This window comes from Paroedura picta, chromosome 4 (genome assembly GCF_049243985.1).
Source record: "Paroedura picta isolate Pp20150507F chromosome 4, Ppicta_v3.0, whole genome shotgun sequence".
NCBI classification, from domain to species: Eukaryota; Metazoa; Chordata; class Lepidosauria; order Squamata; family Gekkonidae; genus Paroedura; species Paroedura picta.
The window spans coordinates 54,729,405-54,756,834 of record NC_135372.1 but is presented as its reverse complement, the minus strand read 5'-3'; the positions used below and the strand labels follow the sequence as shown (position 1 = coordinate 54,756,834).

General features: G+C 41.1%; 2 protein-coding genes across 8 annotated transcripts in view; both read right to left on the bottom strand.

Moving 5' to 3' along the window:
* CDC14A (cell division cycle 14A) overlaps positions 1–27,430 on the bottom strand; it is a 125,678-nt gene that overhangs the window by 40,062 nt on the left and 58,186 nt on the right. For 3 of the 7 annotated variants that reach the window (XM_077332867.1, XM_077332865.1, XM_077332864.1), the window contains exons 11-16: positions 25,454–25,595; positions 22,494–22,609; positions 19,882–19,929; positions 17,971–18,096; positions 16,961–17,285; positions 6,812–8,800 (exon numbers count right to left, since the gene is read on the bottom strand). In XM_077332867.1, coding sequence (XP_077188982.1) covers positions 8,771–8,800; positions 16,961–17,285; positions 17,971–18,096; positions 19,882–19,929; positions 22,494–22,609; positions 25,454–25,595 — 787 coding nt within the window. In that variant the 3' untranslated portion in view covers positions 6,812–8,770. Of the gene's footprint in view, positions 1–6,811; positions 8,801–10,525; positions 10,571–16,960; positions 17,286–17,970; positions 18,097–19,881; positions 19,930–22,493; positions 22,610–25,453; positions 25,596–27,430 lie in introns of those variants that run through there. The other 4 variants (XM_077332866.1, XM_077332868.1, XM_077332870.1 and 1 more) reach the window with 4 other exon arrangements.
* Positions 640–3,865, bottom strand: GPR88 (G protein-coupled receptor 88). Its single transcript, XM_077336308.1, has one exon. The coding sequence runs from the start codon at positions 3,491–3,493 to the stop codon at positions 2,396–2,398; it is 1,098 nt and encodes a 365-aa protein (XP_077192423.1). The 5' UTR covers positions 3,494–3,865; the 3' UTR covers positions 640–2,395.

Sequence of the window (27,430 nt, the reverse complement as noted above, 5' to 3'; positions counted from 1 at the left end):
TTTCTAACAGTATAATATGCCATCATGCCACTTAAGGTGTTTGTAACCTAAGATAGAAGATCACAGAAGTGGTCCTTTTCAGATGTCCGTTCTACTATATTCTCACTTAAAAACAACAACAAACCTGCTGCCATATTATGGCAGAACACATTTCTTACATCTACTATAAAATATAAAATGTAATGTGAGAAAAGCAGATGTTAGTCTAAAATGGTATGTGTCATTAATCCTATCAGAAGTAATCTTCTTGGGTCACATGGTTTCACAACCCATAAGACCACTATTTGAGAAAAGGAAAGATTTTCTAAGGTTTTTTTTTTGGTATAATAGTGAAACAAGGCAATGTTGCTGGGTGCTCTCAAGACTAAGCCAAATGATCAGAAAAAGCAACAAAACAAAGTAGTAGAACCTGATTTAGTATACATTTTAATGCTCTTTCCCCATGACTAAAAGTCAGAGGGTTGCTGCTGAGGAGGTCTTCCCAACGAGAGCTGAACTGTGGAGTCCCACAGGGTTTCATCCTCTCTCTGAGGTTATTTAAAATATACATGCACTTTTTTGCTAAGAGCAGCAGGAGGTTCGGAGTTGGTGCCATTAGTATGCTGATTAAAATCTCATTTCAGTCACAGAAAACTGCATCCCAATTCTGCACATCCCCCCTTGGAAGTAATCCCTACAATGGGGTTTACTCTGAAGTAAGTGTACAAAAACTATAGGCTTGGTGTTATGCTTAAGAGCAGTGGCTTCTAATCTGGAGAGCCAGGTTTGATTCCCCACTCCTCCAACTGAGTTACCTTGGGCTAGTCACAGTCCTATTAGAGCTGTTCTCACAGAGCAGTTTCTCTTGGAGCTCTCACCTACTTCACAGGGAAGAGGGGAGAAGAAGGAGAGAGGAAGGGAAGGCGATCGTGAGCTGTTTTAAGACTCCTTTGGGTAGTGAAAAGCAGGGTATAAAAATACACTCTTCCTTCTACTATGCTTAGTTTAGCCAGTGCATCACTGAGTTGATTTAACAATGTAAGAGTGTTTCACTTTCATACAAAAAAGTTCAGAAACTTATGAATCAGCTGCTCACACTTGCCTAGATCAAAATCATACCAGGTCAGTAGAGAGAGCCAACAGCTATCTTGGGCCCTTGGCAGTTATACAGATTAGGGGTTTTATGGGATTTTATGGATTTTATATTTTAGGTAATCTGCCTTGAGTCTTCGGAGGAAGGCCGGCTATACATTCAATTTATAAACAAACAAACAAATAACAGATTGAATTGTGTGCTGGAGACTGGGAAGGAACTCTGTGCCCAGGCATTACTCATACAGAGCTGGGGCACAGATAACCTTTACACACCAGAAGATCATGTCAGATAGTTTTCCTTATCATTGCCTGAGCAAATCATTATGCCTTTAAAAATAGTTTTAGCTGAGGGTAAGGTGCTTCTACTGACAAAGTCCTCAACAAGGAGGCTATTTTTTCTACTTACAGATTTCATGTGAATTCATTGTACATGCAGAAGCATGCACACTCATATATTTTTATCATGATCTCTCTTTTCTACTCCATTCAAGGAAGCCAGCATGAGACTTAGTCCAGTTTCTCCTCACGACAAGTCTGAGGTAAAATAAGGTGAGGACAGCAGCTGGTCTAAGGACACCGTTGACTGAGTTGGATTTGAACCCATATCCCCACTGGATCAACTTCCACACATGGCACTGTATTAGTTTTCTCAACTTGTGCTGCTGTTGCTGGTCCACAGTGACAGTAGCTACTTTGCTGTTATCTTAAATTCCTAACACGCTTTGACAGCACACAGACACTCTGAAAGTTAGATTATGATTGGTATCCCAAAGAAATCCACACTTCCTGAGCAGTCGAGAAATACTATTGTCAAGTCCCACTTCTAGCCTCCATGATTCATTAACGTCAATAGAAAAAGACAGAAACAATTGGAGAGGAACTTAACTTGGCTCTGATTGGCAGTAGCTTTTCAAGGTCTCCGGCAGAGGGGCTTTCCCAGCCCTTTGGACCTTATACGCACCAACTATGCCCTCAACTACCGAGCTGCAGCAATTCTACCCTTGCAAGTTGCTCTCTATTGGCACTTCTGGGAGCCAGGGAGGAATGCAAAATTTCAGGCAAAAGTTAAGACACTGACAGGCAAATTGAGGTATATGACATGCTTTCAGCCTGACTACATTAAACGACAGTAAAATTCCACAAAGTAGAAAACTGGTTTGATACAAAAATTTTTATATTATATAAATGTTGAGCTGACAAATGTCGCTATGGCAGCAATTGAGGTCTCTCTTCAGGGAGCTGTTGAGAGCCTTTCCGTGAGTCATTCCCCGTCACAGACATTCCAAATGTCTCTCAGAACATTTTCTCTTCCCAGGTTGGGTCACTGAATCACCAAGCTGCCCATGCTGTCCATCTTTGCAGCCTGCTGAGATGGCTCCTGAGGTGGGAGAGAAACTGTGGGGAGGGGCAGGGTATTGGCCGCCACCGCCGCAGTTTCCCCTCCTGGGAGAACTAAGCGCATGCAGCGCCGGAATTCCTCATTCTTCCATGTATACAGCAGTGGATTGAAGGCAGACAGAGAACAAAAGAGTAACCAGCTGGCTAGCTGGACCCCCCGAGGAGTGGGCTGGAAGAAAAAGTCTAGCAGGCTGACCCACACCAAGGGCTGGGTAGCCAGGAGAAACACGAGGCAGAGGAGCAACACGGAGACGCTGCTCAAGCGCCGCTGCGTCCGGCGTGGTACTTGGGATACAGCTGGGAAGGGCAGCTGCTGAAGCAGATGGAAATTGAGGACACTGACCCGCTTGACGCTGCCCCGCACTCTCCTTATAATCCCCATGTAGCAGTGCAACAGCACCACTGTCTGGCTGAGCAGAGCTAGGGCAAACATCAGGCCTGCGTAACTGGAGCCGTTTCTGCTAGGAGGGTTTCCAGGCCCCGGCTCGTCATGGTGCCATGTCTGCAGTCCGGATGGAATCAAGACGAGGAGCAGGGCGCCCCCCCATGACAGGCCTATCATCCAGGCAACGTGCTTCTGCTGGTAAACCGCCTGATATGTGATTGGAGGCTTGGTGATGAGGACGTATCGGTTGAGAGCTACCAAGAGGTGAGAACACAGTGAGACAATGAGTCCCAGGCCCACCAGCCCAACCCGGAGCATGTGGTACCCTTCTGAGTGAGCCGTAGCAGAGCCTGGAGTTAACAACCCTTGCACCGCTTCCTGTGGCATCCAAAGCCCACACACGCAAAGGTCAGCAATGCAACCATTCACAATGAAAGCATTACTCGTGGTGCGCAGCTTCCTGAAGGTAAAGACCAGATAAATGACGGTGATGTTGGAGAAAGTGCCAGAGACAGCCAACAGGACATACAGAAGAGACAAAGAGATCCTTGAGCCAAGTGAGTCCTCATCACAAAGCAGCAGATGCAAGGAGCTGGAGCTCCAGGAGGAAGAGCTGTTGGGCATGCCGTAGAGCATATATCCAGTGCTTTTGCAGCTCAGCCTCTAGACAGATCTCATCACTGGAGGTGGCTAAGCTGAGCCGTGAAGAAATCAAGATATAAATAAGGACCACGCATAACCCAACAAGAGCAAACGCAGATCGTGGGAAAGGTCCAAAGCATGCTGAGAACAGAGACAGCAATATCTGAGACAGACAATGCCACCTTTTCCCCACTTTAGCACATGCTGAATCCTGAAGTCAGCTGTTGGCAAAAATACATGGCATTTTCTTCAGAATGTGAAACAAGGAGAACAGGCATATTCGCAGGGATGCAGCCATCATGATCTCAGACGAGTGTTCAAAAGCCAGGCAAGCAGCAGAAGACAATGCCAGCAGCAGCATATGGAGGAATGCATCTGACAGAGGTCTGTGATCAGAATCAAGTTCACAAGAAGGGCCAGAGCATCAAATGCCCAAAGAGGAACAAGCAAACAGAGGAAAGAGAAGAAAGGATGGTTACCTGTGCAAAAAAACGGGTGATGAACGGTCTCAAGAGAACTAAACACCTCATCTGAAAACTCAGGGCTCCTTCTAGTGCTCTACAGCACACACGATGTATATCAGCCGGGGAAAATTCGATGCTTGTACTCTATGAATTATTCAGCAGATTTCAGGCTTGTGGGAGCAAGAGGGAGGGGAGGAAAAGAGCTCAGCAGCACGCTCTGGAAAGACTGCAATTACACAGCCAGAGTATTTCCTCCCACCCCCCACCCCCAGCACCCTGGTGTTAACATCACCCTCCAGGGCACTTCTCTTAGACCCTTCCAATATCGCTGAAGCCCAGCCCAGGAAAGCCTGAAACTCCTCTGCTAAGACTTCATTGTACTTGGCTTCTTCCAGTCTGTGTTATTTCAGTAAAGGGTTTTATGCATCTAATGGCTTTTTAAAAAAATCTAATTTTAGAACAAATCTTTCATTGCCATATGCAGACACACTTCATGCTGCTCGGTAACAGAATCTTGATCATATTGCTATCTATCTATCTATCTATCTATCTATCTATCTATCTATCTATCTATCTATCTATCTATCTATCTATCTATCTATCTATCTATCTATCTATCTATCTATCTATCTATCTATCTATCTATCTATCTCTTTTAATTCAGCATGCTACAGATAATGATGGAAATATATTTTTCTTATTACAACTAACAATCACAGAAATGATGCTTCTTATAGTTACCCTTAAAAGCTGTCAATTTTTAAAGAAATTTCAGAATCCAACATAATAAAAATGATTAACAACGTCAAAAGCAGCACCCTTTCAAAAGCCCTTCTGGATAAATTATTTCACCTTATGGATAAAATCACTCAAGCAACCCTCTGCCCTGCTAGTTTCCATGCAAACACCATCTATTATATTTTTACACAGCCTCCCTTTTAATTGCTCAGAGCAGCGTACAGTTCTCTTCTCTCCAGTTTTATTGTAACAGCCCTGTGAGGTGGGTTATTTATTTGCTTCCTTCATTTATCATCTATCTTCCTCATTGGGACTCAAGCAAAACGAGAGAATTACAGAAACAATGAAGTAAAGACTAGAGCAGTATATAATATACAAGCAAGAATGGTTAAAGAATGAAATAAAAGTGTATTGTAAACAATCTTGTTTTTTTTAAAGAAAACTGCTTAACATTTCCATTGACAGTTTAAACTACAACTCCCCTGCTCTCCTGAACAATTTTGTTTTTAAGTATCCTGTGAACTAATCCAAGTGTAGGAGTCTTCCTGACCTCCTCAGGCAGGCTATCCTTTTTTGAAGAGGGGGGGGGGGAATACTTTTGTCTTCAGTTCTGATTAATTAGGGCCCCTCTGATACATACATTATACATGCAGTCCATTGCGCTATGGGGTGGTTTCCCTCCCATTTAGAAGAATAGCTTTTATATGCCACTTATCTCTCCCCAAAAGTGTCTCAAAGTGGCTTACAGTTGCCTTCCCTTTCCTCTCCCCACAACAGACACCCTGTAAGGTAGATGAGGCTGAAAGAGCCCTGATGCTACTGCTGGATCAGAACAGCTTTATCAGCGTTGTGGTGAGCCCAAGGTCACCCAGCTGGCTGCATGAGTGCAGAATTGAACCCGGCTTGCCAGATTAGAAGTCCACCACTGCACCAAGCTGGCTTTACTGAGAAGAAGCTAGGACAGTCAAGAGCACAGGGATGAATTTATACCAGAGCTAGAAACATGGGCCCTCCTGTTTCTGACTGCATATACAGTATCACAAAAGCGTGCTCTTATGGTACCACTGGCCATCCATTGTAGAAAGTGGAAGTTCACCCTAGATTTTGGAACTACTTTTTATCAGCACATCAAAGGATGAAAATGGAGAAAACACTCGTATGCAAGGAAAATATGGGACAGTATATTTAGTCTAGAATTAATATGATTAGATCAGGAGGTCAGGCCTTTAGATGGATGTTTCTGGAAAACTGTCCCTCTGCACGAAAGTGATTTGTTCTCACAGTGTTATTCCTTGGTTCCAATCCCATCCCAACTCAGTAGATGGGCATGAGGTCTTACTCCTCTGCCCACAGGTAAACTGAGAACAACATAATTCTGTTGGAGAGTTCAAAAGACTAGATCAAGATAATTTGCAAAATGTGTTAGTCTTCAGAAGTGTTGTGCAAAGCTTAGAAACAGGAGTGCAAAATCCACTTTAGTGTTGGTCAATAAATCCATTCCTTGTGACAAAACTCACTCCACATCCTCATGGATATTTACAGCATGTACACAAAGCATTAGGCAACTCACGGAAGATAATAAAGGAAGCACCTGTGTGAATGAAGTTGACCCATATAGAGCACAGCAAGAATGTGAAGACAAGGCAAATGCTGTTTGTCTCAAAACTTCCACTGCAAACTGGACCAGCACAAAAAAATGTAGTACATAACCAAAACAGGATGTATATGAGGAAGTGTGAGAGGGCCCAGTTAAACCTTCACAGCTGTTGCCATTTTGGGGGAAGAGGCTAATACAGAGAATGACAGCAGGGTCACATAAAGAAGAAATATTGGCAGAGGATGGGGAAGAAGGAAACACTAGACTTAGTTCAGGAGAATCCTTGATAAAGACCCCTCTCTTGACTCACAATTAAAGCTCAGTGTCAGGGAAAAAAATTACGAATCAGCTATAACTACACAAGAATCCGTAGTTGCTACCATTCTGAAGGACAGTTTGGGGTTGATAGAACAAAGTTCATGGGGGGCAAAAACAAGACATACTGTGAAACAAAATTATATTACTTAAAATTCAAAAGTAGCTAAAATATTTTTAAATGAAAGAAATAAGCTGTGCAATTTTTACTTTTATTATGGATTAGCATTTATACCTCTACATTTCAAAAATAGTACATCTTTCTAGTAAGTACAATAATAGCAAAATACATCTGAAACTCTGTAAGAGGTAGAATTACCTTAGAATTTGCTGATCACTCATATACAATACATTATGTACATTATAAAAAATTACATTATTGCATTCAGTGATTAAAACAGGTGCAATCGAGAATTTTTTTTACCATAATTATGACCATCTCCCTTCAATTCAATGTATGATTTTTTCTCAGAATGAATTATACTGGCTTGATATTCAATAAAAAAGAACTTCCTTTGCTTTGTTTAATATTGTGTGTTGGGCTTTCTTCCTTAGTATGCTATAAATGGCAAGCAAAACGCATATTACCATTGAGCTTGTTCAATTACACCATTCTGAATGACAGCACCTGGTAGAGCTGCCAACAGAGAAACAAATGGGAAGTTATTCTATTTCAGAGCTATTTTTGAATAATTCCCATACACAGGTACATTTCTCTCAGCAACACTGTTTGAAAGGCTTCAAAGCTTAAAGTTAACAGAGAACTAAAGCTGATATTAACCAGCAACAAGAGCATTTGGGAGTAGAAGCACAGCATGGTAGAATGTGCAATCAACACGGATTTCGATGGAATAGAATAGTCTGTGCAAAGCTTTAACAATGTACCTGAAATTTCTAATGAACGATATACAATAAACCGGCCTAATTTCGCAGCAATACTAATATGCACCTTTGATGCAACACTATGCATCCTAGAAATAAAAGCATCCAGCAAATCTAAATCTGAAGACATTACAAATTCAGAGAAACACAAGGTTTTACCTGCTAGGCACCAGCCCTTTCTGCAGTTCAAAACAATGTGTTTCCTCTGGTGTTTACATTCTGATAGAAGTACAGTTTTTAGCACTGAAAACGATAGACAGAAAACAATACAGAAAGTAAGGCTCCAAGAGTAGATCATCTTTTTAAAAAAAGTTGTTGGACTGAAAATATTCATCAATACGAAAGATTGTTTAAAATTACATTCCCTTTCCACAGGGGGAAAAAAAGAGAACACCACCAATGCAGGATTTCAGAATAGGACAGAGACACCATATCCCTTTTGAAGGCCCATTTTAAGCATTAGCATTTAAAAGCTAGAAAGAACAAGAATGAGAGATTTACTTGTTCCCCACCAGGTAAAGTTCTTTAAACTGAACCTCAGTGATAGATGCATGAAATAAAGTCAGCAAGTTTTGCCTTTAATGGCGAGGATACAGAGCTTTGCAAGTCGCTTTCTGTATAGACTTCTATGCATTCACAGGAGCCATTCACCTCCCTGCTCCTTCGGGGGCAGACCCCTTGCTTTCTGAAGGCTGGATAACCCTCCAGAGCGGCACTCTATGGAACAGTGAGGGGCTGATATCTAAAGGAAATCCCACCCCACCCCCAGCATAAGTGCTTTGTATACACAGGCTTCTCTGGGTACAGGCTAACGTTTGCACTATAAAATCCTCATATTTAAAAATACACATTTTGTTAAAAAAAGCTACACAAATCAAAATATAGTCTACTTTTTTACACAATTTATATATATTATATAATATATATATACACACAGTGAACTTACCAAAGTATTTTACTCAGTACGTATACATATACATTGTAACACTGTATCAGAACTGTACTTACAAATGTATTGCTAAAATTCATTACAAATATCCTTAAGTATTAAAATATCGTATCTGTGCACACAATTATAATATTCAGAAGTTCAGTGCATTTGCAGTAGTCACTAAGTAACGTCTGTGGTTATTCAAAGACCTAGTTGTCTTTAGAGTTCAAATCAGGAATGAGAGGGTCTCTTCCCTGTGAGTTGCTTGTTCCCCTCAGTATTGCTCATCCGTGAAGAACACTGAATTGTAAGAGCTATCCAGCTTTCACCGAAGCAACAAGGCTTTAGTACTGAACATATTCAGACTGAAGGGACTGTACAGATGAGAAACAGAAACTAGTGTTAACATTCCACTGAAGATTCATTCATCTTCAAGCAGCATAAAAACAACCATTCAAATGCAAAGCTTCTCAGCACGATCAAAAATTGCGATCCACCCAAGCTATGGCATGACCAGTTGATGGAGTTTGTCTATGAGATGTGCAATACAGATAGGAATGTGGGGTAAACTTTGGCTGCATTCAGACAATAAACTGCGGTTTGTTTGAACTGTGTCTTGTTTCAGCAGTGGCTTGAACAAAAACTGGTTAGTTTACTAGTCATTTGTATGCAAACCCCCATTACGTTTGCTTCTTGCTTCTTATCCTGGTAGGGTGGACATGCTGTGTAAACAGACACGGTTGTGTCCAGGCAATCCACAGGGTAATTCTACTCAACAAACTGTGGTTGACAACCAGTCAGTATTAGTAAATCCTGTGGCTGCACTACAACTAAACAGTTTAGTTTGATACCCATGATTGGTGTCAAACAATAAATTCCAGTTTGCCAGGCCATCTGTATCCACACGTCCCAGTTAAACTAGAGTTTCATCAAACTATGATAACTCAAAGGTTATCATGATGTCTGAATACAGTCACAGTGTATTCCAAACTTCAGAGAGCACAGGCACACTTTCCCCTCTACATTATAATTAGAGCCACATTTAATGCTTATGCCAAAGTAAGAGTTTTTGAGCCCATTGTCCAAAAAGCCCAATCCCATTCCTCTCCTTGACTCTTTACAATCATACCCAGAATATTGACTCTGTCTGGAAAACACTAGCTAGTTTCCTTTGAGGGCAGACACTCTACTAGGTGTCTCTAGCGGTACTGGCTGAATGCTCTAAAATTACACTCAGTGCAAAGACGAGGTAAGGACAACCAGTACTGCAGTAATAATCAACTGAAAAAATATTTCAGGATCAAAAAAAAATATGCTGAATTTATTTTTAGTGGTACATTAACAATTCTTTCATGGCTCATTACTGTGCCTTGACATAAAGTTGGGAATTACTGCAGTGAACTCTTTTTCTGATACAGATTATAAACGACCCCCTTAAAATTGTAATGAATAGCTTTTGGAATAGCTGTATCATAAATGGGATTCATTTTTTTATAGCTGACAACTGTTCAAAGAGATCAACTGACTACTAGGTAATTCTTCGCATTTTGATTGTTGTCACTAATTAAGAGTTCTTGTTGCCTTGCATACTAAGTACTTTAAAACAAAAGATACAATCACAGACATTTCTAGAAGCCATCTCAGTAAAGAAAAACATTAGCAGGAATTGCAAATTTTTGTAGTTTAATTGCATTTCCTTTTAATTTGAACAATGAAAAGCACTCTGCAGCTTTCTTTTTGGTTCAGAAGGAAATATGGTTAATTTGTGTGAAATGAACAAGGTAGCAGAACATTTTACAGTATATCGCAACATGTTAGATATACTTAGCATTTTGGGAAGTGGGAAGAAGGAGGAAGTACAAATGAGCATGTATAATTATTGCAAGCAGCCAAGTCAAAGAAGGAGAAAGTTAGTAAAGTTAAAGACAAGATAAATGTTATTCTGCCTGTTTATCAACTGCCAATCACTGGACCAACAGAGCATCCTGTTCACATGCCAGTGAAATGAAAACTAAGCTAAGAGTTTAGCTACAAACTGCTTGTAGTACATTATGGACACTTACCTGGAAGTAAGTTCCAGTGAAGCCAATGGGACTTACCTCCAGATAAAGAAGTTAGAAGAAACCCTTCCATCCATACGTAAGCTAAGACAGATAACAGTGACAGCCTCATTCAACTGCAGAAGAAACTTTAATACACTGCTGACAATGAGAGAACTGTGTGCACGTTTGCACATGCTTACAATGGTCCATAGTGTGAAAATTCAGTAAAGTACTAACTGTGACAATTTACCAGAATATTGACCTGGTTCCTATATCTAAACCCTGCTTTGCTTCACTTGGGTAAACAGCTATGTGTTGTAACTTGTGTTTTTTTGTGTGCTGTGCAGTTCACCAATGTAATGATCTCAGTAGTAATACTCAGTAGTAATACCTCCAAGTAGGCTGTTCCAGCCAACTATGCTGTCTCCACAACTACAGACCATGACTGTTTACACACTGGGAACTTCACTGTCCCAGCTCCCACGCAGGAGCACAAATCGGGGGCACGTGAGGTGCATCGGGCCAAATGCTCCCCTGTGTGGATACAGGAAGAGGTGGGGCAACCTGCCACGACTTAAAACTCCAGCCTGCAGCCCAGCATGAAACCTCCAGTGTATAAACAGTTCATGTGAAGAAAGGAAGTGAGACCTGCATGTTCAAAGTAGTCCTGAATGAACTATGTTGACTGCAAATGTTAGATGGCTCCCTGTCTTGCATGGATAAATATCACTCTCATGTAGAGAACTCCACTATAATTTATCTGGCAACCCACAACATTCCTATAAAACATTCAACCATAAATGCAAACAGAAGAACGGAATTAGAATGACAACTTAGGCACCATTTCATTTGTGCCATTGGTGTGATAGGCCTCAACATTAGAGAAAATAAGCACATGGCAACACACCACATGTATGCATTTACAAATACAGCATAAGCAAGCAACATTTCAAAAACTAAACATTGATCTTCCCAAAACCAGAAAATTGATTTTTCTGCATTGAAAATACCCATCTTGCCTTCCTTCTCCTATGGTCAGTTTAAATCAATTTTCTGTATAAACCCTGGTTAGTCTAGCACATATGCCTAATAAACCTAACTTTGTAAATCCCAGTTAGTCTGTTGTTTGCCTCTTTTCCTGCCTCTGAGTGTTATCCTGAATTTCTTTGTATTTCTGAACTGCTGAAAAGTCTCAATATGTATAAAGTCTGCTTGATATATGTAGGCTGTTATAAGTGAGAGAATCGTAGAAAAAGTTAAACCTCTTACACTAACGATTATTCTACCGCTCCTTTCTCACTTGATCAAAATAATCTTTTAGCTTTCATTTCTCCCTTATCTTGACAATTATTAACCCCTTCATCACTTCAAGGCATTTTAAAAATTGTACATGATGGATTTTTAACAGCCTTCAGCACCCAAGCCCAGTTGTTTTGTTAATTCTCGCACTTGGGTTCCTCTAGGCTTAGGGAGAAAACACGTATCATGGCCAGGTCACATATGTACTCACTCTTCCTATGAAATTAACGTTAGAGGAGTTGAAGAGGGCATTCAGGTGTGATCGCAAACGGCAGTTAACAATCCAGATACAAATTCTGGATTAGAATCTCAGATCAATAACCAATAAATCAGTTTTCTGGGTAGCGTGTTTTCAGAAACCACATGCAGGTTGAATTTAATCAAACCATTGCTTATAAACTATAATTTATTGTTTGAAAGCAGCCTGTGTGTGTGTGAAATTAATCAGGTGTTGCAATGATCAATTCAGTTATTAAGATCCTTAGTGTTTCAGAATCCAGAAATTTAATTTATAAGCCGGGAATCCTCAAGGACCTATAGGAGGCATCTCATTTCCCTCCTCTACATTATTCCCTCTTTTGTTCTTTCAGCAAACTGCCATTCCTCTCCCCCTTTCCTGACTCTTTCCTTCCCACCCACCAACATTCCTTGCTAGTTTTCAGTTTTTATGTATTAATTTATACCCTGCTTTTTTTCTCAATGGGGCCCAGAGCAGCTTATATAATTCTCCTCTCCCCCACTGGACAACAATCCTGTAAGACAGAAGAGCAAGATTCAAGTCCAGCAGCACCTTAAAGGCTAACAAAATTTCCAGGGTGTAAGCTTTCAGGAGACAAAAACTCCATTTGTCAAACATCAACAAATATTTGATGAAGGGAGCTTTGACTCTCAAAAACTTAAACCTGGCAAATCTTGTTGGTCTTTAAGGTGTTTCAGGACTTGAATCTTGCTCTTCAACTGCAGACCAACACAGCTGCCCACCTGAACCTGTTAAGTAGGTTATACTGACCATGATTGACTGACCCAAGCTCACTAATTCATGGCAGAGTGGAGATTTGATCCCGGTTCCCCAAGATCCTAGTCTGATACTATTACTATGACACTACACTGGCTTTTGTGTAGTGGCTGCTGTTAAATATTAATAAGTCACCAGGTGATTGCTGCTGGGCCTGGATAGGTCGTGTAAGTTGTGTGGTGGTGAGCCACAGTGGTTGTTGATAGGCTTAGCCTAGTTCTCACTCCAGGACAGGAGGAGAGCAGGAATGATTTCCAAGCAATTCTTGGAAAGTTCTCTTAACTTTTACTGATAGAAAGAAAAGTTTGAAGGTTGGCAATATTGTTATTTGGTTGCTTAGCAACCCCTACTGTAGCCACTAAGGTATCAGAGGGCATCTGTTTCTTAAAGTTACAGGTGCTATTTCTATCATTTGGGTGATGTCTTTTCTTCAGATTTTACTGCAAACCTAGCACTCAGATTTGTAGTATCTTTGCATGGTCCCAGCCTCTACAGTCATACCCAAGTTGAGAATTAGATATAATTATTAGTTATAATTTTTTGGCATCTTTCTTGTCAATAAATATGACCTCTAAACTGCCTGTACAATGTCCATTATCCTCAATTGTGCGTTAGGCTGCTCTCATTATACTTATAATATGAAGTATATTACCAGTACATTACAAGATATCTATCTTGTATGTTCATGGCCCCAGCCTTCAGAGGTAAATGTCCACAGATGGGGTCATGTTTAGAATTTTATATATATACTAGTAAAAAAGCCCATTGTATCCAGAAGACAATGGGCGCTAGCAGGCAGGGACCAGAGGGAGGGGCAGGCGAGGGACAGAGCAAGGGACAGGGTACCTGAAAGAGGAGGCGGGTGGCGGCTCCTCGGCGTCTCCTGGTTTTTGGTGGGGAGTCCCAGGCGTGGTGTGCTGGGCTGCGGCGGGTCCTGTGCGTTTATTTGATCTTCTGCGGCTGGGGGGGGGGTTGGTTCTTTCCGCTGCTTCCAGGAGGCCACGGCCGCGGATCAGGCCGCGCCCGCGGGGCCGCGCCCGGCCGCGCCCGCGGGGCCGCGCCCGGCCGCGCCCGCGGATCGGGCCGCACCCGCGAGCCGCGCCCGCGGATCGGGCCGCGTGGGCGCGGCCCGGCCGTGGTTCCCTCTCGGCGGCTGGAGTCTCGGCGGCTGGAGTCTTGCCGGGGGCTCCCTCAGGGGCCGGCCTGACTCGTCAGGCCGGGAGCAACTGCGAGCCGCGCTGCGCGCGGCTCGCAGTTACTGAGGCTGGGAATCAGAGGGACCAATCGGCAGGCGCTTCGCGCCTGCCGATTGGTCCCTCTGATTGTCTGTCATGAGGAAGGGTCCAATCCGGACCCTTCCTCATCCCGGACACATCCCGCCCCAGAACCCCTTACTATTTTATTTAGTCCGTGGCGCCCGCGGCGCCACGGGCGGTGTACAGATTATATAATACACTGTTGTAGAGGCCCTGAAAACGCTAGAGGGCATCACCCCAAGGGTCAGACATGACTCGGTGCTGGCACAGGGGATAAGTTTACTTTTACCTTAGAGGCCCTTATAAAAATGAACATAATAAGCTGATGTATGCTATATTTTGCAAGCTAGGACAAGGTTTACTACAGACCCCACACACACCTGTACACATCATTCAGCTATTAAAACAGAGATTAATCAAAATAAGTTAATTAAAAGACAGGTGTCACCCAACTTTAAATGCAAAGTTTAGAGTAGCATTTCCACTTTCAAAATTTTCTAACTCCGAGAATAGGATACTCACTATGGAACACAGCAGTTCATATGACACTTTCCCCTTTTTTTCAGTGACTTGAAGAGGGAAGGAATCTGAATGCAACTGCAATGTTGCAACCCAAGACATCTACCATGATTTAGGCTAGCCAATGTGATTTAAAATAACAAAGTCTTGTGGCACTTTAATTACTAACAAATTTACTTAATAACATGTAGGTTTTTGTGAATTGGAGACTACTTTGTCAAATGCATGGGTATTTATAAAAATTATGGCAACTACAGAGGCCATGCCTGATGGTCGTCTCCTATATTCAGGAAGTTGACCTTTCTAACAGTATAATATGCCATCATGCCACTTAAGGTGTTTGTAACCTAAGATAGAAGATCACAGAAGTGGTCCTTTTCAGATGTCCGTTCTACTATATTCTCACTTAAAAACAACAACAAACCTGCTGCCATATTATGGCAGAACACATTTCTTACATCTACTATAAAATATAAAATGTAATGTGAGAAAAGCAGATGTTAGTCTAAAATGGTATGTGTCATTAATCCTATCAGAAGTAATCTTCTTGGGTCACATGGTTTCACAACCCATAAGACCACTATTTGAGAAAAGGAAAGATTTTCTAAGGTTTTTTTTTTGGTATAATAGTGAAACAAGGCAATGTTGCTGGGTGCTCTCAAGACTAAGCCAAATGATCAGAAAAAGCAACAAAACAAAGTAGTAGAACCTGATTTAGTATACATTTTAATGCTCTTTCCCCATGACTAAAAGTCAGAGGGTTGCTGCTGAGGAGGTCTTCCCAACGAGAGCTGAACTGTGGAGTCCCACAGGGTTTCATCCTCTCTCTGAGGTTATTTAAAATATACATGCACTTTTTTGCTAAGAGCAGCAGGAGGTTCGGAGTTGGTGCCATTAGTATGCTGATGACACTCAGCTCTTCCTTTTGCCTGATAAACAGCCAGCAGTAGGGCTCTTGGCACTATACCAGTATCTGGTTGTGGTAGTTCAGTGGTTAAGGGAGAGCTGGCAGAAGCTAAATCTACTCAAGATGGCGGAAATATGGCTAAAAAAAAGCCTTAGATGCTGGAGGATCACCCCCGAGACTCAATGGTGTCCAATTGACAGCTGTAGACTCTGTAAAGAGCCTCAGGATGTAGTTAGATTCTGTACTATCATTGGTTAACCAAGAGCTGATGGTAGCAGAGTGAGCATTTTTTCCACTTATGCTAGGCCTATCAGCTGGCTCCTTATTTGCCTGGGTCAGTCCTTGCCACATTGATCCATGCAACTGGTAGAGCTAGATGGAACTACTGCAATTTGCTCTATGTCGGGGCTATCCTTGAAAATGCTTTGGAGATTGCAGATGGTTCAGAATGCAGCTGCTAGGCTGCTGACTGGAACATCATGACCAGCCCATATTACTCCAATTCTGCAGTAACTCCAGATTCAATTCAAAGTGTTGATGCTAATCTTTAAAGCAATTAATGGTCTAGGACCCTCATATCTATGGAACTGTTTCCCCTGTCACAGAACTCCCCCCCCCCCCCCACACACACACACAGTCCGTTCAATCATCCTTTAGATGCCTCTTGCAGATCTTTGGCCCAAGATGACTTAGTTCAATGTCACCAGGGGAAGGACTCTTAGTTGTGGCTCCTACTTTGTGAAATGCACTCTTGGATGAAACCCATGCCCTGCCTGACTTGCTTAGTTTCCACAGGGCATGCAAGGGCAAATTGCTTAGGCTGGCCTTTGAAGAGTAACCTCCAATGTTTGGGCTGTTTTAATTAGATATATGGTAATAACCATATATTTTAATAGTTTAATATTTTATGTTGTTTTTATGGTGTTTTTATGTTATTGGTTTAAATGTTGTTAAGTCACCGAAAGACCCTTTGGGTGAGGAAAATCTGAATTTTAAAAAGGTACAGAAGTTTTAAGGCTTTTAAAAAAGCAAATTACAGACTTAAGTCTATATCCCTTCACAAATTTGACTGATACTTCCGGGGGTGATAATGCTATCCCACCTAGATCAGCTTGTTTAGTAAGTAAATTAAAGTATCCTTTACATCTGTTCAGCTACGAAGATCCTACATTACTATGAGTTTTATAAGATCTCCAATGATTTATTATGACAGAACTGAAATGGACAGACTAATGGGGAAAATGTTGCACTGATGAAAGTTGTTAGAAAAGTAGCACCTCTGGAAGGAACACTAAGGAAGCAAAAGTAAGTATAGCTAGTTGCTTTGGCTAAAGAAATCAGCAAAAAAAAAGCAAAGATGCTGTGCATAAAAAAGGAGCATTTCTTAGACAGAAAAGGCCAGAAAATAAAGTTTAGAAGCTCTTCTGAAGGCGCTCTGGCTGAAGAAGAAAAGTTCTGTCAGATCCCCAGGAAGGCTGCTGTGGCTGTTAACTTACAGGAATTGAGCGACTCAGGTATCTTGTTGGAGAAGCAGCAAGCCCCGTAAAAGATCTGTAGGTGCTGTACTCATCAGTCAGGACGCTGGGAGAATTGGTATAGCTGTTGAGGTTGGTAGCACTACTGCCGCTCCTGTTGTACAAATTGTTGTTCAGCTCATGGTAATTTCTGGCAGGCGGCTGAGCACTGCCATTCAAATGACTGGAGGGCTGGTTTACAGAATAACCTGTCCTAGAGGACGATGATGTCAGTTTGCTCTCAGCATCATCTGAGGCGGCATACAGGTTCCCTAGTGAACTGGCTAGCCTGGAGTTTATGGACATGCTGAATGGAAAACACATGCGGGGAAAAAATACACACAAAATGTACATACACGTGATGGTTAATGCAAAACAGATTAAAAGGACACTGGGGGTGGGGAGTGACGAAGAACCACTGTCATAAAATTAATGGAAGGCAATACATCATTCTGTCTGTGAAATAATGAAAACTATACAGCAGTCAACGGAAAGAAGGGCATAATGCAACTATGACATCACTGTAATAAACCAAGTAACCATGAGAATGTGATCCCTGAGATACTGTGCAAAAGATGACATTTAGAATCTCTTGCAGAGCTTTCATGTCAGCATTTCCCAGCTGGCTCATTTATTTGTCTGTATTCTGACTTGTTAAAAGCCAGAGCTTAATAAAAACACCTGTAGAAGTCCTGGAGTATAAATACGGATCTTTTGACACGTGATCCTCAGGATCACAGCCACAGTTTCATTAGTGCGTAGGGTCACTTGATTCACTGGACACTGTAATTAACTGTAATCAGGAATTCAAACAGACTCATCAAATATAGAAGGGCAAAATCAGAACATCTTTCATTAATAGCACCTCAAGCAAAAAAAATAAGATCTTGATGTCTGAAAAGCATGGCTGGACCACCTATATCTCAAAATTATATATTAACATTCTGTCTTTTCCCCTAACCCCTTTCCAAAATGAAGAAAACAAGATATACCTTTTTAAATTTGAGCTGGTGGATGTAGAGCTTCTATTTATTCTCTTTGCTGCAGGTGACATTGCCATCACTTTGGAGGACTTCAGAGGTGATATGCATCCTTGTGATATTGCTGAAGTATTCAGTCTAAAAATGGAATACATTTCGTGTGGAATCAGTATGATTATATTGTTGATGTATTTATTATTCAGACACACAATTGGCTAGTATTAGTTTTAAAAATTGACCAGGATATTTTTGACATCAGAGACTCTGCTGTGCGTCCTTCAAGCTATAATTCAGTAAGTGCTACTTCTGTACACGGGGCTATCGAAATTATGTTTTAGTCCCTAAGAGAGTTTGGCAAATAGTACCTTCTATGACCATGAGCCAAAAAGACCTGTGCTTCATGGATTACTGCTCTGCAAGTTTCCCCATCTTTCAGCGGCAGTGTTTCACTAGGCTGTTGTAGGAAGAGTGGAGCTGAAACTCTTCCTAGTATGCACAGCAATTCACGTGTGGTCTTTGAAATTCTAGGCTATATATTTTAGTCAACTGTGAGGCATGGGCATTTCTTTTCAGAATTGAAAACTTCAGTGCTGTCTACACATTTAAAAACAAACTGATGCAGATTTGCAGAGCAATAAGCTTCAGTTTCTGGCACATTTGGTCAATCAGCAGCCCCCCGTGCCTTATGAGTGCCGAATAGCAAAGTTTTGCTTGTAAAACCATAACATCAGACACAAAATCAGAGCACAAAATATTATCAGACACAAATACAAAAAGCCAGAAAAATGCCACCTACTGTATTTTATTATTTTTTTAAATTTTTGTTATATATAAAGGGTTTACAGAAAAGTTTAAAAAAGAAAGAAAGAAAAACCAGCTAGCAGAACAATTATTATTACATAGGAGAAAATAGTATGATACTGTCTTAAGGAAATATATGGTCATTCCTCATCGCGTTATTGGTCCTAACCTAAAAATTACTATCTTTCTTAAGAAAGTCCAAGTAATATCCACCTACTGTATTTAATTACCAAATAGCTTCCTAAATGACACATCCACTCACATTTTCTGAAGGCAGACAAGATTGTCCTTACCATTTTCTTTGGAAGAGCCCCCAAAGCCTTTTGACAGCTCATTGAAAGTTTGGGCTTTTATTATATGCACAGCATAAACACATCAATGGATCTCCGTATGGTAAGCCACACTGGCAAAGAAATGTCTACAGAATTCATCAAGGTGTTGCCCCTGGAAATGCCCCTCTTCATTTTCAAAGGGTTGGGCGCATATCTCAAGAAAAGTTATTCTCACATGGACTTTTAACACAATTTTATCATTCCTAGTTTCTTTATCACCATTAGACCTCTGAATACAATATTCTGCAAGGATGTAGTCACTGAAATGTTTCGAAGCTTTTAAGGAGCTAGCTTCGGTATGTTTGAGGCTATATCCCTGAAGAACTGCATCTTCAGAGGTCTAATGGTCTCAATTCGGCCAGGAATGATGAACACAGTTAACTGAGTGTAGGGCCTCATTTACAATCATTAAGCAGCAGGAGCAAGACAGCTTTTCACAGTAATTTTAGATCACAGAAGTGCTCGTCAAAATAACTTCCAGAAATTTACACTTTAAAAGCATAAAAGCAAGATAGATACAAGTGTGCCAAATTGTTCTTCACTCTCTATATACCCACACCTGGCTTGCAAACATAATAGCATAATACATTTCCCTTACAGAAGACTATTAAGAGGAAAGAATTCCAAGGGCAGTTTTCTGGACAAGCAACATGGTACGGGAAGCAGACATAACAAATAACCATTGACCGGATCAATACTGAGAGTAAAACAGAATCCAGAAAATTTAAGAATAGAAGTCAATTAAAGCTGCAGCACCAATAGTTTCCCCATAAATTACTGAAGTATGTACCTGAAAGGCTGCGATACGGATCTGGTATGAAGCTTCATATCTTCCAGCCTAGAAAATCAGAAGATTTTAACATCCAAAGTTTACTTTCTCACAAAAGCCTAAGTAGATACTAAATTAAAAGCTTTTCACATCCAACGTAACAACAAAAAATCAAAATATTTTGTGAAGGCTCAAGGGGGTGGCAGGTTACAGTAGATGAGCGACAGGGATGTGAGTGTCCTGCATAGGTTGGACTAGATGACCCATGATGTCCCATCCAACTCTTTATTCTATGATTCTAAAAACTGATTAAACAGGTAAGTTCAAGAACAGTGCAAGAATGTCAACCAAGTTCTTTTCCCAGTCCAAGAAATTATTCAAGAGGACACCAGACACCTACCGATCACAAAAATGTTTCCTTGGAAAGGGTATTCAATAGGACAAGTGTCAATACGAAGACAAGTTAGGGACCACAGTGGGAGATATCCCACCTACGAACCGTAGATATTCGGTTCATATTCCACCTACGATTTGTAGATAGTCCATCTACAAACTATTTCATATACTCCTCCCCATAAAATCAACTTCTTCAAGACAAGGAAAATACCTTCATTTCTTCTTAGCTAAAATTCAGAGGTAAGTGATACTTTTTAAAGGGTATGCAATGCTTACGTCAGCAAAGCTGCTGGGCAGGGAGAAGGAGAAAGTGCCAGCTCGGGAGCTACTGGTAAGTGCTGCTTTCTTTCTTGCAGTGTGTGAGGGCATATAGGTTGCAGGAAAGTGATGGCAGTTTGAGTGTTGTTGGTTTTTAGTCTGTTCCTTGCCGGGGTGGTGGGGGACTGCAGCTAATTGCATTAGGTGGCTACCGTGATGAGGCTCTTCTATAGTTTGCACCTTACAATGGGGGGAAAATGTCTTTGCGAAGAGTTTTGCAGACCTGGTGAGGAGGGCTTTAAACTAAGTCTAATGGGGGAGTGAGACATACATTCAAAGCCTAGTTTGATGAAGATAACTGTAGATGGGAACACTGCAGATTTAAAGCAGATTTATGCAGGGAACTATTAACTTACAGGAATGTTCAAAAACTAAAAGCCTGGGGTACTCATATGTAAGATTACGATGTCTCTACTCTAATGCACAGAATATGGGAAACAAACAGGAAGAACTAGAAGTTCTAATAAAGGAAGGGGAAGGGGACTACGATCTAATAGGCATTACAGAAACCTGATGGGATAACTCTCACAACTGGAATAATAGGATTGAGGGGTACAATTTATTTAAAAGGGACAGACAAATAAAAAAGGGGGAGGAGTAGCACTATATGTTAAGAATATATACACTTGTGAGGAAACATATGTGTCTGAGAATGACAGTTCAGTTGAGAGTCTTTGGGTAAAAATAACAGTAGGAAATAATAGTGGTATTATGGTAGGGGTCTGCTATAGACCGCTAGGCCAGGCAGAGGACTTGGATGAGATGCTTCTAGACCAGATTAAAATGTTCTCAGAGAGACAGGACCTAGTGGTCATGGGAGATTTCAATTAACCAGATATCTGTTGGAAGATGAGCTCTGTTAAAACTGAAAAGTCCAATAAATTTTTGACTAGTCTTGTTGACAACTTCAATTCTCAGAAAGTGGAAGGGGCAACCAGGGGGTCTGCTGATTTAGACTTGATTCTCACCAGTAGGGAAGAACTGGTTGATGAGGTAAAAGTTGTGGATGCGCTTGGTAGTAGTTAGCATGCAATTTTGGACTTCATAATCTTGGGGAAGAGGAAAACTGTACATAGTTACACTTACAGGCTTGACTTCATGAGAGCAAATTTTATGTTGGATAGAATCCTGTGGTCAGAAAATCTTAAGGAGATGGAAGTCCAAGAAGGTTGGGAGTGAAATACTGAAGTCACAATCAACAACAACTCCCTTGAGAAGGAAAAGTGGGAGGAATCTAAAGAAACCAGGATGGCTCCATAAACAACTTTCAAAAGAATTGAATAATACAAAAGACTAATTTAGGAAATGGAAGGAGGACCTTATAATCAAGGAGGAATATAAACAACCCAGGGAATTGCTAATTGCTGCTGTGGGATGGTAGGTGAAATTCCTCCAGGCCAGGCTGCATTCTGGAGATTTTTGGTGGAGGGATCACTTGGGCATGAAATTGGGGTCACTGTGGGTGGACAGGTAGTTGTGAGATCCTGTGTTGAGCAGGGGGTTGGACTAGATGACCTTGGAGGACCCTTCCAACTCTATGTTTCTAAATCTGAGGTGAACACAATTCTAAGAGTGATTAATTCATGTTGCACTTCTAATAGCTCTGACATTGCTGAGCATCTGCTGCTTTTGATGGGGAAAAAGTATTTAAACGTACTAGAAAGTGCCTTAGGACTGCAAAAATGTACTAGCAAGTACTTTACGACTGCATTTAGTCCAGCCCAACTGGTTTTGAAATTAGTAAAAAACAAACATTTATCTGAACTACAAAGCAGCAAAAGGTATCACTGCTGTAAATAGTAAAATGTCAAGTTTCAGTGCAAACCAGGAGGCCATCCCTTAAGAAAGGTTACCTTAAAAATTCTGGTAGAAGACTATGACACACAAGGAGTAAAATGGAGAAAAAAATAGGAGATTACTTAAGAGTGCCTGTTGTAGCTGAACGTGGCTGCCGCCGAAGTTTTAAGGCACGAAGCTTGTCTCCCTGAGTCATGCCATTCTTCAATTCTACGTCTGCACTGTCTTCCACGTCATTCTGGAAAACAGATATAAAGCTGAGAGTTTTCATGAACACACACAGGTTTAAACTTTTATGCAAATGTGATTAGGTTGGCATCTCTACAAGAGCTTTGAAAATTAGAATACAAGAACATTGGTGCCATATCAGAAATGCTCCCTTGGCTCAGCGCTGGATAGAACAGCATCACAATGTGAATGACTTCAGATTCTTCCGACTGGAAAGCCTAAAATCGGGGGTGTCTGATGCAATGGATATACGAACACGTCTTCAACAAAGAGAAACTTTTTAAATTTTCAGTTTTGATCCTATCTGAATTTCAATATGGACTTTACTTGTTTCCTGTAAAAAATATAGATATATATGTTTGTCCACTTACTTGCCCTTTAAGGTAAAGGTAAAGGTATCCCCTGTGCAAGCACCGGGTCATGTCTGACCCTTGGGGTGACGCCCTCTAGCGTTTTCATGGCAGACTCAATACGGGGTGGTTTGCCAGTGCCTTCCCCAGTCATTACCATTTACCCCCCAGCAAGCTGGGTACTCATTTTACCGACCTCGGAAGGATGGAAGGCTGAGTCAACCTTGAGCCGGCTGCTGGGACTGAACTCCCAGCCTCATGGGCAGAGCTTTCAGACAGCATGTCGGCTGCCTTACCACTCTGCGCCACAAGAGGCTCATTGCCCTTTAATCAGCACTAATTGGTAACACCTGTGCAATTAAGCATTTGTTTAAATATTGACTGGAGATAGCAGTAGCTGGGCAAGCACCGAGTCATGTCTGACCCTTGGGGTGACGCCCTCCAGCGTTTTCATGGCAGACTCAATACAGGGTGGTTTGCCAGTGCCTTCCCCAGTCATTACCGTTTACCCCCCAGCAAGCTGGGTACTCATTTTACCGACCTCGGAAGGATGGAAGGCTGAGTCAACCTTGAGCCGGCTGCTGGGATCGAACTCCCAGCCTTATGGGCAAAGCTTTCAGACAGCTGCCTTACCACTCTGCGCCACAAGTAGCTGGGCACATAGGATTAAATCTGCTTCAAGACAACAGAGCTTACAGCCAAGAGATACGCTGTATTTGACTTATAACTGTTAAATGGAATGTAGGTATGTTACCAAATGGATCCAGTTTGGTATGTATTGCTTTGTACACATTATGATATTTTGTTAATTATTATGAAACTATTTATTTGTAGATTTTGGAGTGGCAAAGAAGGAAGAGGAAGAATCAGAAAACGGTAGAATAATATATACCTAATAAGAGTGGATGAGAGACTCATTATTTTGGCCTTTTGATTCCATTTTTGGCTTATTTAAAACTTAATTTGAGCTGTAGCCTTCCAATTCAGAAGTCACTACACTTTGGCCTCTTGTGCTTTATAACGTTGGGCAAATATAACTCACTGGGTAGTTTAGTAATTTCCTCACAGGTTATCTCACCGTATCTTGGGTAGCAACTCACCATATATACACAAGATGAAATAACAAAGTTGTGAGCATCCCATGTAACAGGAATTTAAAAAGAGGTCCAGATACAGAAAAGGCTGAAGACCAGGGATCTGTCGAGAGCCAGCTTGGTGTAGTGGTTAAGAGTGGCGGCTTCTAATCTGGTTGAACCAGGTTTGATTCCCCACTACTCCACATGCAACCAGATGGGTGACTTTGGGCTTGTCTGTTCTGACTCAGCCTCACCTACCTCACAGGGTGTTTGTTGCGGAGAGAGGAAAGGGAAGGTAAGTAAGCTGCTTTGAGACTCCTTGTGGTTGAGAAAAGTGGCATATATAAAAAAAACCTTCTTCTTCTAGAAGAAACTGATCCGCTCGGATTACAACAGAAGTATACCAGCCTTTTACCCACTCCGGAACCACACCAGATGGACAAAGGCCAGCATCACAAGATACCCACTGGTAACAAAATCAAAGCTGAACATAGTCCCATTGCATCACCATCCATTCTTCTTGTCCAATCCATTATGGCTTTGCACAGTTAAAGGATTACTACCCAGCAATTAACATAAATGCCATTCACTATATGCTGTTGTCTTATCTCTTCACGGAACTATAGCCAAGGGCAATATATAATTCAAATGAATAAAAATAAATGCATGATCAAGCACCAACTGCATCTATTGTTCCTAACTGACCCATGAGGTCCCTTCCAACTCTATTATTCTATTATTCTGATTCTAATTGCTGTATTTTATTTTCTCCTTGAAATCAGTTTATATTATTCATTTAACTCCTTCAACTCAATGATTATACTAAGAGTAACTTAAAACATGTTTTGAAAACTACAGATCAGCTTTGTTAATTTATATATGGTCTTCCATGAATTATCACAGTGCCTCCATTTCTCTTATTCTTTATGAGTCCCATTTTGGCACTCAATCTTTTTTCTCCATTTAGATGCCATTAGGGTAATTACTGAAGCAACTTTTGACAGTTTAGAAAGGAAGTTTAAATAATGGATTTTTGACAGACATCTTTTACCTTCTTGGTGATCAGAACAAGTATATTCAGGAAGATGTACAAAAATTCAATCCCAAATCTGAATCAGTTAGAAAAAGATGAGAGGTAGCATGGGAGGGACAGATGTCTAATTGAGATTCTGAATAAGTACTGCCAGTTGGAGTAAAAGGAAATGAGACCAGAAGGTCTGACACTGTAGCAGCTTCATATGATCCTATAAGCATTACGTGGTTGGAAGGCCCACAAGGCAGCAGTCCTGATGACATTAAACAGGTATGCCTGATCAGTGCCTGGATGGAAGACCTCCTGGGAACCCTGTGGCCACACCATCTTGGGTTAAATGATGAAAGAAAAGCAGAATACAAATGCAATAATAGACAAATTCAGCAAAATTTTACCTCCCCATATCTGTCTAAAGTCCCACTGATAGAAATGTCATCAAAGCTGGACATAACTTTGAACATGCTATCTTCTTCTACTTCTCTTGGCTTCAGTTTGGATCGGAAGATGTCTCCTTGGATCCATAAGGATGTCTGCTTCCTGTTAAAGAATAACAGAAAACAAAATGAACACCAAAAAAATGCATTTCTAAGGCTACTGCAAAAACAAAGACAAAAATGACTTGGTTGTTCTGTACCACACAGCTTATTTAAAAGAGTAGAAAAAGACATTAGCTATGTATGATATCAAGAATTTCTATCAAAATTATGTTGGTGCTATTTTATATTTCTGCTTGATATATCCCAATATATCACACATTTTAAAATATTTTTAAGCTCATTTCCCCATTTTTTAAAAATTTGCTTTGAGTTTATCAACTGTGAAAAAGGTGACAACCAATCATTGATTAAGCAGAATACACCTTGAAAATATGAACCAAACAAGTAGTTGTTAATAAATGTGACAATTCATAAAGTCATTGAAGGTATGTATAGGGGACATACTAACCAGAGATAAAATACACTGTGCTTTAGGTGAAACCCCTTAAACATGTCTTCCACAGAAGACATGCATGTCTGTAAAGTCCAACAACTGCAGACTGATTTTTTTAATTCAAGAAATTTTATATATATATATGTTATATCAATTATATATATTCTAGAGAAGTAGGCAAATGAAATAACTAAATTTTCCACTACCCATTTTGGGCAGACTAGCGTTATGTAAGTCCACACAGCCATATTAGGAAAATACCATTGTGCTCCCTTTGTTGAAAGAAAAATAAACCTTTCAGCTGGTAAATTTTACGGATTTTCTCTGTGAGCTTGTTTTCCTGCAGTATTCCTTATGGAGAAGAAAGTGGGACAATTCTGGCAATGAGCCAAAAGAAATGGCATTACCAACATACTTAAGAGTCAGAGAAAAGCTCCCACAAGGAGGTTATGTAACCAGTGAACAGGATTAGAAAGCTGAAAAAAGCATTCCTGCTTAGAGTGAGGAAGTCGATATATCCAGTATAATTAAGAGTGATCAGGGATTATACTGCTGCCGATGCAAACCAAATTAACCCTGGAAGGAACAAGCCTTGAATGTGTTGTGTGAAAACAGAGACACAAATATGCCTTCCTTCCTATATTCTCTGTGTTACAACACCACTAGCATTCTGAAACAGGGAGCCCTGAAAATCAGGCCACAGAACAACCCCTTCTCACTTAAAATACTGTTCTGGCGGGGGTTAGACACAGCCAAACCATGTGTATTTCTTCTTTGCAACTCTCTGCAGATTTGAGGCCACTGCACAGCGTTATTCTGCAGACAAAACTGGATGCTGTTGTGGAGGTTCTCCCCCCCCCCCCATTTCATCTGCACAACAACCCTCTGCAGTAGGCCTTGTCTTTCAGTTCAACAACAACCTGTGTGGGAGGCCTTAAATGTTTCTTCTCTACCACAACCCTAAAGTAGCCCTTTCTGCCCGGGGGGCTGATCTTTATACTCTGCAGATGAGCTGTAATTCCAGGCCCTCTCCAGGCCCCACCTGGAAGTTGGCTACCCCTGGGTTGGAAATATTCCTGGAGGTTTGGAGGTGGGACTTCAAAATCATACAATGCCTCAGAGTCCAGCCTTCAAAGGAGACACTTTTTCCCTGAAGTTGGGAGGGAGTGATGCAGATGTCTCCCTCTTGGGCTATGGGCTATGGTCAGCCCTTACCAGCAACTGTTTGTATTCTGGGGTTGCAGACAAACAGACCAGCATCAGTCCTGTGAGTCTGGAAAGTGCAGGAAGATCTAAATAAATATTTACAGCCTGAAACTGTAAATAGTGAACAAGTAAATGGCTGGAGAGACATGGGAACTAAAATGACTTTTTTCAAACGTGGTCTGACAAATTAAAAAAGCAGTATAAAAAACCTTACTAAGGTCAAGACTGCTGTGCAC

Bases quoted from the DNA above. Each gene is read 5' to 3' on its own strand.
- GPR88 (XM_077336308.1), bottom strand. From the start codon at position 3,493: ATGCTCTACGGCATGCCCAACAGCTCTTCCTCCTGGAGCTCCAGCTCC.